Source organism: Eptesicus fuscus, chromosome 11 (genome assembly GCF_027574615.1).
Source record: "Eptesicus fuscus isolate TK198812 chromosome 11, DD_ASM_mEF_20220401, whole genome shotgun sequence".
In the NCBI taxonomy this organism is placed as follows: Eukaryota; Metazoa; Chordata; class Mammalia; order Chiroptera; family Vespertilionidae; genus Eptesicus; species Eptesicus fuscus.
In genome coordinates this window covers 49,570,000-49,583,968 of record NC_072483.1, presented here as the reverse complement: position 1 = coordinate 49,583,968, position 13,969 = coordinate 49,570,000, and the positions used below count along the sequence as shown (strand labels likewise).

Sequence of the window (13,969 nt, the reverse complement as noted above, 5' to 3'; positions counted from 1 at the left end):
CAAGGGTCCCAGGTTCGATTCCGGTATGTACCTTGGTTGCGGGCACTTCCCCAGTGGGGGGTGTGCAAGAGGCAGCTGATCGATGTTTCTAACTGTCTATCTCTCTCTCTTCCTCTCTATAAAAAATCAATAAAATTATTTAAAAAAAATGTTTTCCTTTACATATTTAGGATTATGTAATTATTCGGGTTAGTTCTTGTTTATTATTTATTGAGTTTGAGAGAGAGAGAGAGAGAGAGAGAGAGAGAGAGATGAGAGAAAGAAAGAGAGAAACATCCATGTGAGAGACACATCAACTGGATCTGGGGTTGAACCTGCAACCCAGGTATGTGCTCTTGACTGGGCCAACACCCTAACCATTGAGCAACATGGGCCAGGGCAGAACATCCAAATCTTATTATTATTTTTACAACCAATAAGCAGACTCCAGATGTTCTTATTTTGGTTTTGACCGAGAGCATTGATGCTGACAAGTATTTTCCCACGAGATATTACAAAGTGGCCAGTTGTGCGGACTGTTGGAATAACCTCTTTGTGACCAGCTGCTACACTAAATAGGGCCGAGGTCACTAAGTTATTTTACTACCAGCTTGGACTCTCTAACCCATGGCCCAAGAAAGGCAAGAAGGGAAAACCAGCAATCATTTACAGTGCCTTTTAAACTAGTTTTAAATAATTCCCCAGAATTCACATTTTTGTTTAGTAGTTAAAACCATATTTTGTGTTCCTTTCAGAGTGACTCAGTTAAGACCCTGTGCTCAGCTACTTACCAAAAATTCTAGTCAAAGAAAATATTTGAATTGCATTTGAATGTAGCATACCATTAAGATAGCATACTTTGCATTAGTCCACTTTTCTTTAAGTTTAAACACAAACAAGGGGGAACATACCTAAAAACTGTGGTTGATATAAGCTTAGTGAGAAAGGATCCAAAGGGAGCTTAAAACCTTAGAGAAGATATCCAAGATGGAAACGAGTGCCCCGCTATTTGATTTCACCATTTCCCATTGTTTTTGCTTGTAAATGCAGATGGCACACAATATGACTTATAAACTCAAGTTGTTGAAGCAAGGTTTAGTTCACAGCTTCCCTCGTAAATAAAGGTCATTTCCTACAACCTTGACTTTAATGCTACCCAAATACAGTTTTCCCCAACAGGCCCGAGCACTGAATTAGAGCAGGGCAGCCACTCTGGGAATAATGTACGCATGTACTTGATGAATGATTTCTATTACCAGGGTGTCATCAGGATTTCTACAGGGCATGGTGAATCCTGTGCATGGCAAGGGACACTTGATATTTAGGGTGAGTGAATGTTGAACAGAATCTCAGAATATATTGAGTGACATTAATTTATTTGACACATAATAAGTTTGTTGCATACCCCAGTCCCCCCAGCCCCAGCCTTTTTGGTTTGTAAAATTTCACAAGTTGGATCCACAATTCCCATCCTAAATGGCAGGCAGTTTTCTCACATCTGCACCCGTTACCTCTTTGCCCCCAGCTGCTTAGCACTTTCTTGCTGCAAAGATGTATTTACTGTGTTGCTGGAACAAGGATGTTGGTAATTTTAAGTTTCTCTGGCTCTTAGCTTGTGACATTATTATCCTGCTCTGTGGTTTCCTTACAGATTTTAGATTTCTGACATGCCAAGTTTCCCTCTTTTCCCCTCCTTTGATAAAATGTTGAAAAAAATATTCAAAAGCCTCCAGTTGCTTAGGAAAATAACCACAAATCTCCTAGATCTTTGGTTTCTGATGAGTCTTAATGAATGAGATATGCATCGTAATCAACGTTAAGTTCAATAACATTCTTTTATTGCCTAAAAATGACGACCTAAATCAGTTCAGCTCTGACCATAATAAAAACCCAAATATCTCACTAAAATAAATACTAACCAGTAGTGTTGAGACTAGGATGAGGCAAGTGAGGCACTTGCCTTGGGCACAAAATTTAAGGGGACATTAAACAACAACAAAAACCCCTCAAAACCGAACAGCTCAATAATCAAGATAAATTATATTAAAAAAAAAAAGAAAATTAATGCCAAAAAATCATGTTGAACAAAATATCAAAATTTTAAATAAAGACAAGATCAGTAACAGCACCTTGTCAAGCCATATTGGAGCCTTAGACAAAAAAGAAAAATCATTAATATTGATTCTGTCTTTATCTAGGATTTTGATTATTTTTGTCGCATATTTTTTGCATTAATTTTCACTTATTTAAGTATTGCATTAACATCTTATTTCTCTTGATTGTTGAGCTTTGGGGTGCTCCCTGAAATTTTGCACCCAAGACGAGTGCCCCACTTAACCTCATGCCAGTCCAGGTCCTTGCTAAGCAGACCAGCAAAGGTTAGGGTAATACGATGGCAGTATTATCCCCTCCTCAAAGGTTAGGGTAAAACGATGGCAGTAATATCCCCTCCTCTGAAAATGTTAATTTTGGGGGGAAAATAAGTGCATTGTGTTTAAGTCTAGTTACTATCATTGGTCTACCAACATCCATCGTTTAGGGTCTGGTTTGGCAGTAGTTTCAATTAGAACGTTTCTCCCAAATCCAAAAAAATGGCAAAGTTGTCTTCTTGTCAGTTCTATCTGAAGGCATCATATTATGAAAACCCATTAAATTTATTTTATTTTTTTTAAAGCTTGCTTCGGAAAGATAACTCATCTAGTTCAACTCATCAGAAGGTTCTCCTCCCGCGGTAGCTTCCGCGGGCTCTCTCTCTGCTAGTCTTGGCAGGAGACGGCCGGTGGGGCTTCTTCCGATATTCCACCTTCGTCCAGCCTCCTTCGCTGACTCTGCTCTCCTCCTCGCCGGCTCCCGAGTCCGTCTCGGGGTTCAAAGGCATCCCTGGGATGGTCCGGCGTTGGTGGCGGTCACTGGGGCTTCGCTTGAAGTCAGGCGACTGATGCGCACCGAGTGCCGACTGATGGACGCGGTAGAACTTCCCCGCGTACCTCTCCCGTGCAGGAGGGGAGTGCGCGCTCTTCCCGCTGTACCTTCCCCGGGGAGAGGAGCTGAGCGACCCGCTCCCGCGCTCGTACTTGTTCCGACTCCTGCTGGAGGACTGGGCCCTCTCCAAAGAGCTGTCGTTTGTGAGACTGGCAAAGCCGCTGTCCCTGGAGTTGAGGTGCAGAGAAGAGAAGTTCCTGGGGAGCCCGTACTGGGTGGGGGAGGAGCTCCTGGACTGGTTGATGGGTGTAATCTGTTGATACTTCATGGGCACCTGGGTCCGCCTCACAGCAGCAGCGTAGGAATCCTGGTCGTTGAAGTAGGGGAAGAAGGGTGACCCCAGGATAGGGTTGCTCTGGGAGCGTTGTAAACCAGTGTTGGAGGCAAGCTGCCGCATGCGCAGAGTGTCTAACCACTGGCAATCGGCATCTGCAGAAGAAATGGAAGTGAGCATCTCTTAAGTCAACAGCAAAGCTGCACTGCCTAATTCCTCAGCCTGTCTCTGGATAACGCAAGCCTGGGATGCTCTAAGCTTTACCATTCATGGAAATTCTAGGCTGGGTATAAGGACATTTCCCTTATTATTATAAACTAGAGGCCTGGTGCACAAATTCGGCCTAGTCTGCAGGATTGGGCCAAAACCGGCTCTCCGACATCCCCCCAAGGGGTCCCAGATTGTGAGAGGGTGCAGGCCAGGCCGGGGGACCCCACCGGTGCACGATCGGAGCTGGGGAGGGACGCGAGAGGTTGGCCAGCTGGGGAGGGACCACGGGAGGACTCTGGGGCATGTCCAGCCCTTCTCGCTCAGTCCCGATCCACCGGGCCTCAGAGCAAGCTAACCTACCAGTTGGAGCATCTGACCCCTGGTGGTCAGTGCATGTCATAGTGACTGATCAACCAGTTGACTGTCTGCTCCCTGGTGGTCAGTGCAGGCATAGCGAGCATTGAGTGGCCTTAGCACATCATTAGCATATTATGCTTTGATTGGTTGAATGGCTGACCAGCCGACTGGTCACTTAGCATATTAGGCTTTTATTATATAGGATACGTTTTTTTAAAAAATCAAAGGCCTTTACACTATATATTTACACTTATATGCTATATGCTTGTCATTGTTCCATATGCTTTATTTATATTATTTCATTTAATCATCTCGCTATTCTTTTTAGGCAAATAAATACTAATAATCTTATTCCATAAAGGAGGAGCAAGTTTGGGAAATAAGTAACTGGCCCAAGGCCACTCAGCTACTAATTCTGGGCCCTTCTGCATCTAAATCCCATCTTCTTCCCACTTAGCCATGTTCTCACTTCTGAAAACACTGTGTGAGTGTGTTTGGATGGCAGGGGCACATTTAGAAAACAAAAAGCTTTTTCTCAGCGAGCACTTTTAAGTCCTCAAGAACTCTGCAGGTAAAATAAATTGGATTCCAACAGGAGACAGCTAGAGATTGTTTGGAAGAAAGACAGTTCGTATCTCTAGAGGAGAGATTCCTGAGGTTCAGGAATAAGAAAGAAAAAAAATTTTTTTTTTTTGGCATGGAAATGAAGCAAACCGGAACAGGTTAAGGTAAAAGAAAATGGTCAATTAACAGGAACCATTTTGTAGGCTATATTTTAGTAAATAAGCAAGTTTCTCACACCTGGGATCTCTCCTGTTTTCTCCAGGGCCCCGCACTACGTTGCCCACATTCTTGAGTTCCCTGGTGGTCCTCCCTGAGCTCCTGATGGAGCTTCTGACAAGAACAGAGGATGCTCACTTCTCTCTGCCAGCAAGTAGCCTCCCTTTGAAGGGTCCCAGGTTTGATTCCGGCCAAGGGCACATGCCCAGGCTGTGGGCGCGATCCCCAGTAGGGGGCGTGCAGGAGGCAGCCGATCAATGATTCTCTCTCATCAATGATGTTTCTATCTCTCTATCCCTCTTCCTTCCTCTCTAAAATCAATAAAAATATACTTTAAAAAAAAAGAAAAGAAAAGAAAAGAGAAAACTACAGCAGACGTGGAGAGAGAAGACCCCTACAGATTTCAAGGGTAGGGTGTTGTATGGATCAAAGGTGTTGCATGAATCAAGTGGGATCATGACTATGACAGTCCTACAGAAGTAAAATGTGCCTTAAAATAGTAATTGTTTGGGAGGGGAAAATTGTTATAGTAAGAAGTCCTTAAAGGCTTGATAGTATTTGCATGCAACACATGATTGTTGAATTAGCAAATGAAAGAACTTAGAGTTCCTTCTGTAGAGAAGCTAGTGAGGATCAACACCTACAAGAGGGGTTAGTCATGTTGTAGAGACAGCATGCCCTAAGAGATGTTTGAAGATGCATTTCTGGCTGAGAAGGCCGGTAAAAACTCAAGCCCAGTTACGGCGGTCAGAATATCTTCTTGTGATCAATTGTGAAAGAAAATAACCCAATCAACTGTGTTGACAGAGGAAGGCAGGTCCAGCATGCTATCAAAGTATTTGTTGGAGAGTTTGGCTTACTGTCCAGGATTCTGGGCCTTCTGGCTGGTGCATATGTAAAAATATCTGGGCTGGTTGACAAACCAGTCCTTATAGTAGAAGACATGTAGCCAGGCCTTCATAACTCTGTGACACTAGCCATCAAGGTCCTTTGTCTCCATGCCAACAAAAAACCTTCTGATATGGCTTTTCAGGTAGATTTTCTTACTAGGGAAGAATGCACTGATCAGAAAACATGTATTTCTGGTTTGTTTGCAGGTATATTTCTCACAATAAAAACTGAATTGCATGGGGTTTATGCATCCATCCCCCATGTGTTTTTTAGCTTGTCACAGAACATAACTCTGGGTTGTATTTGAGTTTCTGGACCCACAAAGGTGACGGTCAGAACCTCTTCCCTGAATCTACCAAATGATGACTAATTTACCATCAAGTCAGCTGGCCTTCCTCCATGTTATTTCTAAATTGTTTCTTTATATCATCTATAATTACCATCACCACTATCCATTATATGCATATCATGTTTTCTCTTTATCCTCTCCTACCTATATTTTCCCGCTCCCTCCTTTCCTTCCTCCCTTCCTCCCTTCAGCTCTCCCTCCCTCCTTCCTCATGTCATTCCTATGCTTTGATGTATATACGGTATTCAGGACTCAGGAAGTTGCCCCAGTGATAGCAGTAGCTTCATAAGAATGTTTGTTGGACATGAAAGATTCATATATTTATCTACAATTTTGAAAACTAAATATATATGTGTAGAAATAGATATACTTACTTTATTTAGCAATATAACATAGTCATTAATTTTCATGTTTTGTCATAGTTATCCAAATATTAAAATTTATTATAATATGCTCACATCTGTAAGTCCATAAATACCATTCAAAACAAGTATTCAAAAAATAGAAGAAGGGCCCTCGCTGGTTTGGCTCAGTGGATAGAGTGTCGGCCTGCGGACTGAAGGGTCCCAGGTTCGATTCCAATCAAGGGCACATGCCCGAGTTGTGGGCCCGGTCCCCAGTGGAGGTTGTGCAGGAGGCAGCCAATCAGTGATTCTCTCTCATCATTGATGTTTCTATCTTTCTCTCTCTCTCTCCCTTCCTCTCTGAAATTAATAAAAATACATTTAAAAAAATAGAAGAAGGAAATATTATATTAGAAAGCTGTATCTATTCACAGAGTGGCACTTGTCCCTGGCATGAGAATTTGGTACCTAAGGGTTTGGAGTCTAGTCTAGTGCACGCCTAACTTACTTGAGTTAGACCTGCTTCCAGGGTTGCCCTCTGAGTTGGGGGATAGTGTCTGAATGGCAAGCTGGAGGGCTTTCACTTCATCCTGAGGTTTCGTTCTATTCCACTGAATCGAATGAACATGTTTGGTGCTTTTGGGAGTTCTAACATCACTCTGAAAAAAAAAAAAAATAGTGAAACCCACAACCAAATATACACATGTTAATAAAATAGGAAGGAAAGAAAATCAGGTTATCATATCACTTCAGTTTAACTTCTTAGAACACTGTAATAAATGCATTAGGTGAAATATTTATGGTTTGCCTAAATATGGTAATTTGATTAAAAGACACATTTTAACCACTTTATTCCAGATGATAGCACTTTATTCCTTAGTGGAGTATAGTCATTAAAAATGTGGCTGTCTTCTCTCAGAATTTATTATATTTGGCCAATCTCAACTTACTTCTTTTTTAAATAAGAAATGAAAAAACAATTTCTTCTGTTTATAGTACTTGATAGCTGACATTTTGCTGAATAAATAAAATCTGATCACCATTTTGCCTGACTGCCTCTGATCAGCAGGGTAACCGGGTGAGTGTGGGTAGTTTGGTGGGACTAATTACCCCACGGAAGGTGCATGGCAACAGATACAAAAGGGAGAGAGGATAGAGTCATTACCAAGAATTTGGAAAAGAAGAGGACACCAGATCAGGACACAGCACTTTCTTGTTCCCAAACTTCCCTACTCACCAGGTGTCACGAAGCAGGATTCAAGAGCCTCTCAGGATTCAATAAGGTTACAAAAGCATGTGTAAAGAGCCCTGGAGTGACAGTTACAGATGCCAGTGGCTTACCAGCATGGAGTCTGAGAAGGAGGAGGAGGAGGAAGAGGAAGGGGAGACAGAAGGAGAAGAGAAGAATTTGGTGCAGTGTGTCTCCTTACTAAGGAAGGCAGAGAGGAAGTCTAGCTATTATCACTGTCTAGTTAGCAAAAAGAGGGTTTTCCTTGGTGGTGGGGTGGGGACTGGTCAACAGGCTCCAGAATAGTCTAGATTCCAAGTTCCTCAAGACCAATCAACCTCTGTTTTTAGGTTTTGTGTCCTGCAAGCAACCTTTGACAATTAATGCTATTTCTCAGGTGCCTCATCCCTGGGACCCTGTGCACCCTGGCTGGCGAGGATACATAGCTGCTGTAAGACTATTGGCTCCAGCACTGGGCCACCCTGGGGCAGGGAACTGGCTAGGGTTTGGATTCTAATGTTGAAAAGCCAGACCCAGACGGCTCAGAAGACCATCATAGTGTGCTAGTGCATGGAGTCCACTTGGAGGCTAACTTCCTACATCTCACCGCTGGGAAGGGAACAGAAGGGACAGCTGAGGAAGAGTGGAAACTGTGTTTACAGTCAGAGGACCTGGTGGGACTCCACCCACAATGACACGGACAACTCAAACCTGGGGCTACCTTTCATCTCTCCGAGCCTATTTCCCCTAGCTGCCAAGTGAAGACAATGCTACCTGTCTTTCGGTATTTGCACAAGATCGATGAGCTAAAATGTGTCAACTCCTCTTACAGTGCGTAGGTCATAGTAAATCCTTACTGAATGTTCCTTGAATGAATACTTGAGTGAATGCATGAAATGCACATCATAGTGATGGTAGATGCATACCAATATCTCCACGTGTGCCAAGACTCGGGGCTATGACTGGCCCCCTCTGCCCCAGTCCCCCAGGGTTTCTCTACTTTGTACGTCCCATCAGCCATGAAGTCTTGCTAATTTTCAAAACACAATTAGATTATTTTAAGCACTTGGCTTCCCCACCGTGCTGAGAGTAAATCCAACTCCTCCCTTTGGCCATGACACTGCATGCTCCAGCCCCGCCCACCTCTCTAGCTTTGTCATTGCCCTCTGTGCCTCAGGAACTTGCACTTGCCTTTCCTCTGCTGTTTCTTGCTTCTTCCTCCTCCTCAGAGGAGCGGCCTTCCCTGGTCACGCAATCTCATGCCTGAGTCTCACCATTTTCTGGTTAGCACTTATCACTCCCTGACATCACTTATTTACTTGTTACCTATTTATTCTCTATCTCCGCCCTCCCCCACTGGAATAGAAGACTCAACAGACTACAGATTTAGTCTATCCTAATCACAGAACAATACTTGTCAGTAGGCATTTGCTAAATATATAAATTTTAACTTTAATAGTATATTTTTTAGTGTAAGTTTTTGTAATTTTCTGTATATAAAATCTATGGAATATGTTTTTGATAACAGATCCCCATCACCTCTGGAAGGTAGTTGAAGTTGAGTCTATCCTTGTGAAGAATCACGGATCTACTCTTACCCCTAAACTCTAAGCACTCTGTTTTATTCACTGGCATCCCCAATACATAACACATTATGTGGCATGTAGGAGGTGCTCAGACATTAACTGATGAATGAATGAATGACTACTTCAATCTCTATCTAGGTAAGTGTATCCTATTCTCTTTCCTTCTCAACACTTTGCTAGAGTAATTATATTGATCTTCCCATATTCACATTAGTTTAATAGTTTCTCTTCCAATACATTTTAAGCACTCTGAGGGAGCAAATAAATTCCTATTGAGAAAGCCACCAGCCCCTCCACCCCTCCACCCCCCCACCCCTCCCCTCCCAAGCTTACCTCATATGTGACAGTACATTCTACAGTCTGATTGTTTGTTATTCCTACAATCCACTTCTCCATTACAAACGGGGGCTGAAAAACAAAAGTTAGGCCAGTGTAGGGCAACGGTACAGCCTGTTCTGCTACAGCATGTTCCTTTGAGGCCAGCTGCAGCAGACACAGTTGGCAAATGGGGGCATAATGTCAGGTTAGCATGGAAGTCGCACTGGTTCACATGTGATTACTCATAGCATGCTAGTGTATGGGGTTTTGGTTTTCATAAGACATCCTTTCATATATTTACAAACATCCAGTTCTGGTCTCCCACCATCTTCTCTTTTCTGATATATCACTCAATCCTATCATTAGGTCATTCATTCATGCTAATATTTTGAAGCATCAGCAGAAAACTTTCTCACAATGAAGAGAAATCCTTAATAATATAAGAACTGAGAAGTACCTTCCTCCAGCAGTGGCTGGTTCAGTGGCTTCAACAACCAACCACTCTGTTCTCCCCTCTATCAGGCTATTGGCAAAGCTGTGCATGCAAAGGAAACTGTGGAGACATTTCCCACTATATTAAAACAAAGGATCAACGAAGAAGTGTACGCCTTGGATCCTATTTTAATTTTGATGAAAATGGTCATTATTAGAAATGAATCTCTCTCTTCTCCTCTCCTCAACCCCCCTTCATCCCAGGTGTCTGTGAACTGGGTACAAAGCAAATGCGGCTGAGATTTAACTGGGCTAGTGGGTTTTTTGTTTGTTCTTCTTGTTATTTTGATTAGAGTTGTTATTGCTTCTGATGGTGTTAAAAAATTCTACATATTTTGAGTGGTCTGCCCCAATTCTATTTTCCCTAAAAGCCCTATTAATGTTGGCGTGTGATTTTTGCAGACGATGTGGTGGTTCGTCAGGAATGCATACATGGCATTATAGCAGAAACACTTGTATTTGACTTAACACCTCCACCCTGGTCTTTCTGCCCTGAACACTTTCCTTCCCTTAGCAGGCAATGGCTTGGATCCTAAGTGACACTGAATCAATGAACAACTGCTGCAACCAGAGCCGGCACAGGTAGGGAGGAAAGAAGTACCTGTCCAGTCTTCAAGATGTCACAGCAATATGTCCCAACAAAATAAAGGAAAGTTGCAACCAGATCATAACCTTTACAGGTAAGTAACACCATTGAAACAACTCCATTACTCAGGGAAATCCAACAATGAATATCAAATCAATCTACTGGCTGAACTTGGGAGTTTAGCAATTTTAAATTAAAAGGATTTGGGAGTTTAGCAATGTGATGCCTGGGAAGGGAACACATTTGCAAGTCTAATGATGTGGCTTTGAAGACTCTTTTCACTTCCCACGTGGGTGAACCCGGGTTCTTCTTTGCTACCAACCCCATTTCCTCCACTAACACCAAATACACACTTACTGGCAAGAGTGTACAAGAATCAATGGCACAAGTGAAGTTCAGGTTGACAGTCCTGTTGATACCATGGCTGTCGTTGACCTCCTACAATTTAAGCCTCATATATATATTTTCAGTGTGATTGGGAGGGTTGAACATCTTCCCCCAACTTCTTTATTTATTGAGTCTTTTTAAAAACCTTTATTGTTGAAAGTATTACATTTGTCCCTTTTTCCCCCATTGACCCCTTCTAGCATGGCCTCCGCGCCTCCCCCCCCCCCCCCCCCCCGCCCCCCCCCGCTCCATCTCCAGGCCTTCACCACCCTATTGTCTGTGTCCATGGGTTATGCATATATGCATACAAGTTCTTTGGTTAATCTCTTCCCACCCACCCACACTTGCCTTCCCTCTGAGATTCAACAGTCTTTATTTTTTTTTTAGAAGAAGCTAAGCATTTCTTTAAGTCTTTCTTCAGTGTTTTAAAGGGCAGGCTTCTACCACTGACCCTAAAGCAGGAACATGCTCTCTGGCCTCGCCAGGGATTCATAGGTGTGAACTTCAAGAAGCTGTGAAGACTTCAACACGTGCCTCATGACTAACCTCGTCGCTGCCCTTCAAGAAACTGAGCACAACCAAGAACACCTTCCTCCTTACAAGTTTTCCAAAGTTTAAAATGAGCCAAAATTTGAGGTAAATATTTTCATCTTTAGCATTTTCTTTCCTTTAGTAAATGACAGAACGAGCAAAAAGAAATGTAGAAAAAAATTTAAATGACACCTTCTGTAATACTTTTTAGCTCACACAGCATAAGTGGAATTTTAACAAAAAACTATTATGATCTCAATCTGCTAAATAAAATGTGCCTTTCAACAGCCAGCTTGAGGCTCAGCTGATGTGAGCATCAACAGCACAAAAGCACACTGCTGGGGTATTTTAATGTCTTTGTTTGATATCTGTACATTCATAAAAGCTTTTAAGCTGCAAATAGAACCCTACCTTTGTCATCTTTAAAATCTCTGCATCAGGTAGGTTGGTGTTGAATGTCACGTCTTTGATGTAGGTTATTGCAATTTCATCCCCATCTATCTCCATATACATTTTCCACTTACAGTCCTGGAATTAAAGGCAAAATTACAGAATTTGAGAAAGTGAAAAAAAATTTTTTTAGTCTCAATGTTTTATAAGACATGAATTATCCTATATAATAAAACCCTAATATGTAAATCGACTGAACGGTGGAACAACCAGTTGCTATGACGTGCACTGACCACCAGGGGGCAGATGCTCAACGCAGGAGCTGCCCCCTGGTGGTCAGTGTGTTCCCACAGGGGAAGAACCGCTCAGCCAGAAGCCAGGCTCATGGCTGGCAAGTGCAGTGACAGTGGGGTCCCATGAGGAGTCCCAGACTGAGAGAGGGCGCAGGCCAGGCTGAGGGACCCTCCCTCCCCCAGTGCATGAATGCCATGCACTGAGCCTCTAGTTTTAAATAAAGTATTATTGGAGTGTTTCTTTTTTTCCCCCTCATTTCAATAAAAGGACATGAAATTAGATCTCTCTACATAGTTAAATAACCCCCAGTGAGGGCAATCTTGAGACATAATTTATCCATGTAAGTGTTCTATTATAGGGGCTGCAAACTCCAAATCCTAAAGAGGCCAAGCAGATAATAAAAATGAGTAAAGCCAGGCAGTTTCATTATGGAGCCTTAAATTGTAATCTTTCAAAATCGACCCATTTAATTTACATATTAAACATTGTAGGAATATTTTTTCATTGACACAGAGATGTAGTCTTTCCACTTTTTTTTTTTAAATATAAGGCCCTCTTAATCTACCTTTCACTTTTCCAGTATTGATAATGACATGGGTTCAAGGAAGAACTCACTTTCCTTTTAACAGGAAGGAAGACAATACCACAAATGTGATGATGTATGACAATTGGCCTAACTAAGTATTGGGGAGTTATGGGCAGGGCAAGGGACTCTGGGGAACAAAAGGGAAACTGTCCTAAAGGAACAACAGCCACCACTCAGCTTCTGTTGATTGTCCCCATGTGGGAATACAAGCCCAGTGTTGCTAAATCCTTTAATGTTTCATGAAAAACTGGGTATCTGGATTCTTATGTGAAAAATCTTGGTTTTTTAAGTGATGGCATGTTAAATTTTCAGGAAAAGAACCATGTAATGATACAGTGCTTTACTAGTCACCAGGGGACTTTAAATTAAAACCACAATTCGATACCACTATACACCTACCAGATGGCTAAGACTGATAACAACTAACGGTGGCCAGGATTTGGAGCTACTGGATTACCAGTGGGATTGTAAATGGTATAATTATTTTGGAAACAAGTTTTGGCAATTTATTATAAAACTAAACATACACCTATTCTATGACTCACAAAGTCTTTTCCTAGGCATTTACCCCAGAGAAATGAAAAAAGACTTGCACAGCATTGTTCTGATTAGCTTTCTCATGAGAGCCAAAGAGCTGGAAACAGGCCAAGTGTTCATCAACAGAAGGATAAACTGCTGTATATTCATAGAATGGAATATTACTCAGCAATACAAAGGAACCATTACTGATGCATGTAATGACATGGATCTATCACACAAACATTACAGTGAGTGAAAGTCTTATACAAAAAGAACATACTAAGAATTCCATTTATATGACTTTCTTGAATAGACAAAACCAATCTTGTGGAAAAAATTCACAAGAGTGGTTGCTTCTGCAGAAGGGATTGAATGGGAAGGGGCGTGAGGAACTTTCTGGGAGTGGGAATGCTCTACTGATGGGGGTTTGGGTTATAGAGGTATATGCACTAAGTAAGCAAATGCATATCGGAGACGTGTACATTTCTCATTGAACTCTAGCATACTGAAATATTTAGGAGAAAGTGTACTGATGTCTGTAAATTACTTTGAAATGCATAAAAATAAGGACTGATAGGTGGACAGACATGTGATAAAGCAAGTAGAGTAAAATGTTAATGGTTGAAGTGTGGAGGTGGGTATATGAGGGTTCACTATAAAATTTTTTCAACTTTGCTGTATGAACAATATATTATGTTGTGGGATGAATACTGTATGTACAATTAAAAGGAAAAATAAACTCATGTCTTTGCATCAGATTTGACCCCTGGACTATAAATTCACCTTTCTTATATTCTTTGAAGGATTCTGAGAGATTAAGAATAATGTACTGAGCACCTTACGTGCTGAAACTAGAAAACGCTCTCATAGCACTGGCCCTGGAACG

At 41.9% G+C, this 13,969-nt stretch overlaps 1 protein-coding gene across 1 annotated transcript in view; it reads right to left on the bottom strand.

Moving 5' to 3' along the window:
- Positions 1 to 1,347: 1,347 nt before the first annotated feature.
- Positions 1,348 to 13,969, bottom strand: part of MAP3K20 (mitogen-activated protein kinase kinase kinase 20) — a 140,365-nt gene continuing 127,743 nt past the window's right edge. The window contains exons 17-20 of the mRNA XM_054723531.1: positions 11,706 to 11,822; positions 9,314 to 9,388; positions 6,675 to 6,825; positions 1,348 to 3,390 (exon numbers count right to left, since the gene is read on the bottom strand). Coding sequence (XP_054579506.1) covers positions 2,690 to 3,390; positions 6,675 to 6,825; positions 9,314 to 9,388; positions 11,706 to 11,822 — 1,044 coding nt within the window. The 3' untranslated portion in view covers positions 1,348 to 2,689. The remainder of the gene's footprint in view (positions 3,391 to 6,674; positions 6,826 to 9,313; positions 9,389 to 11,705; positions 11,823 to 13,969) is intronic.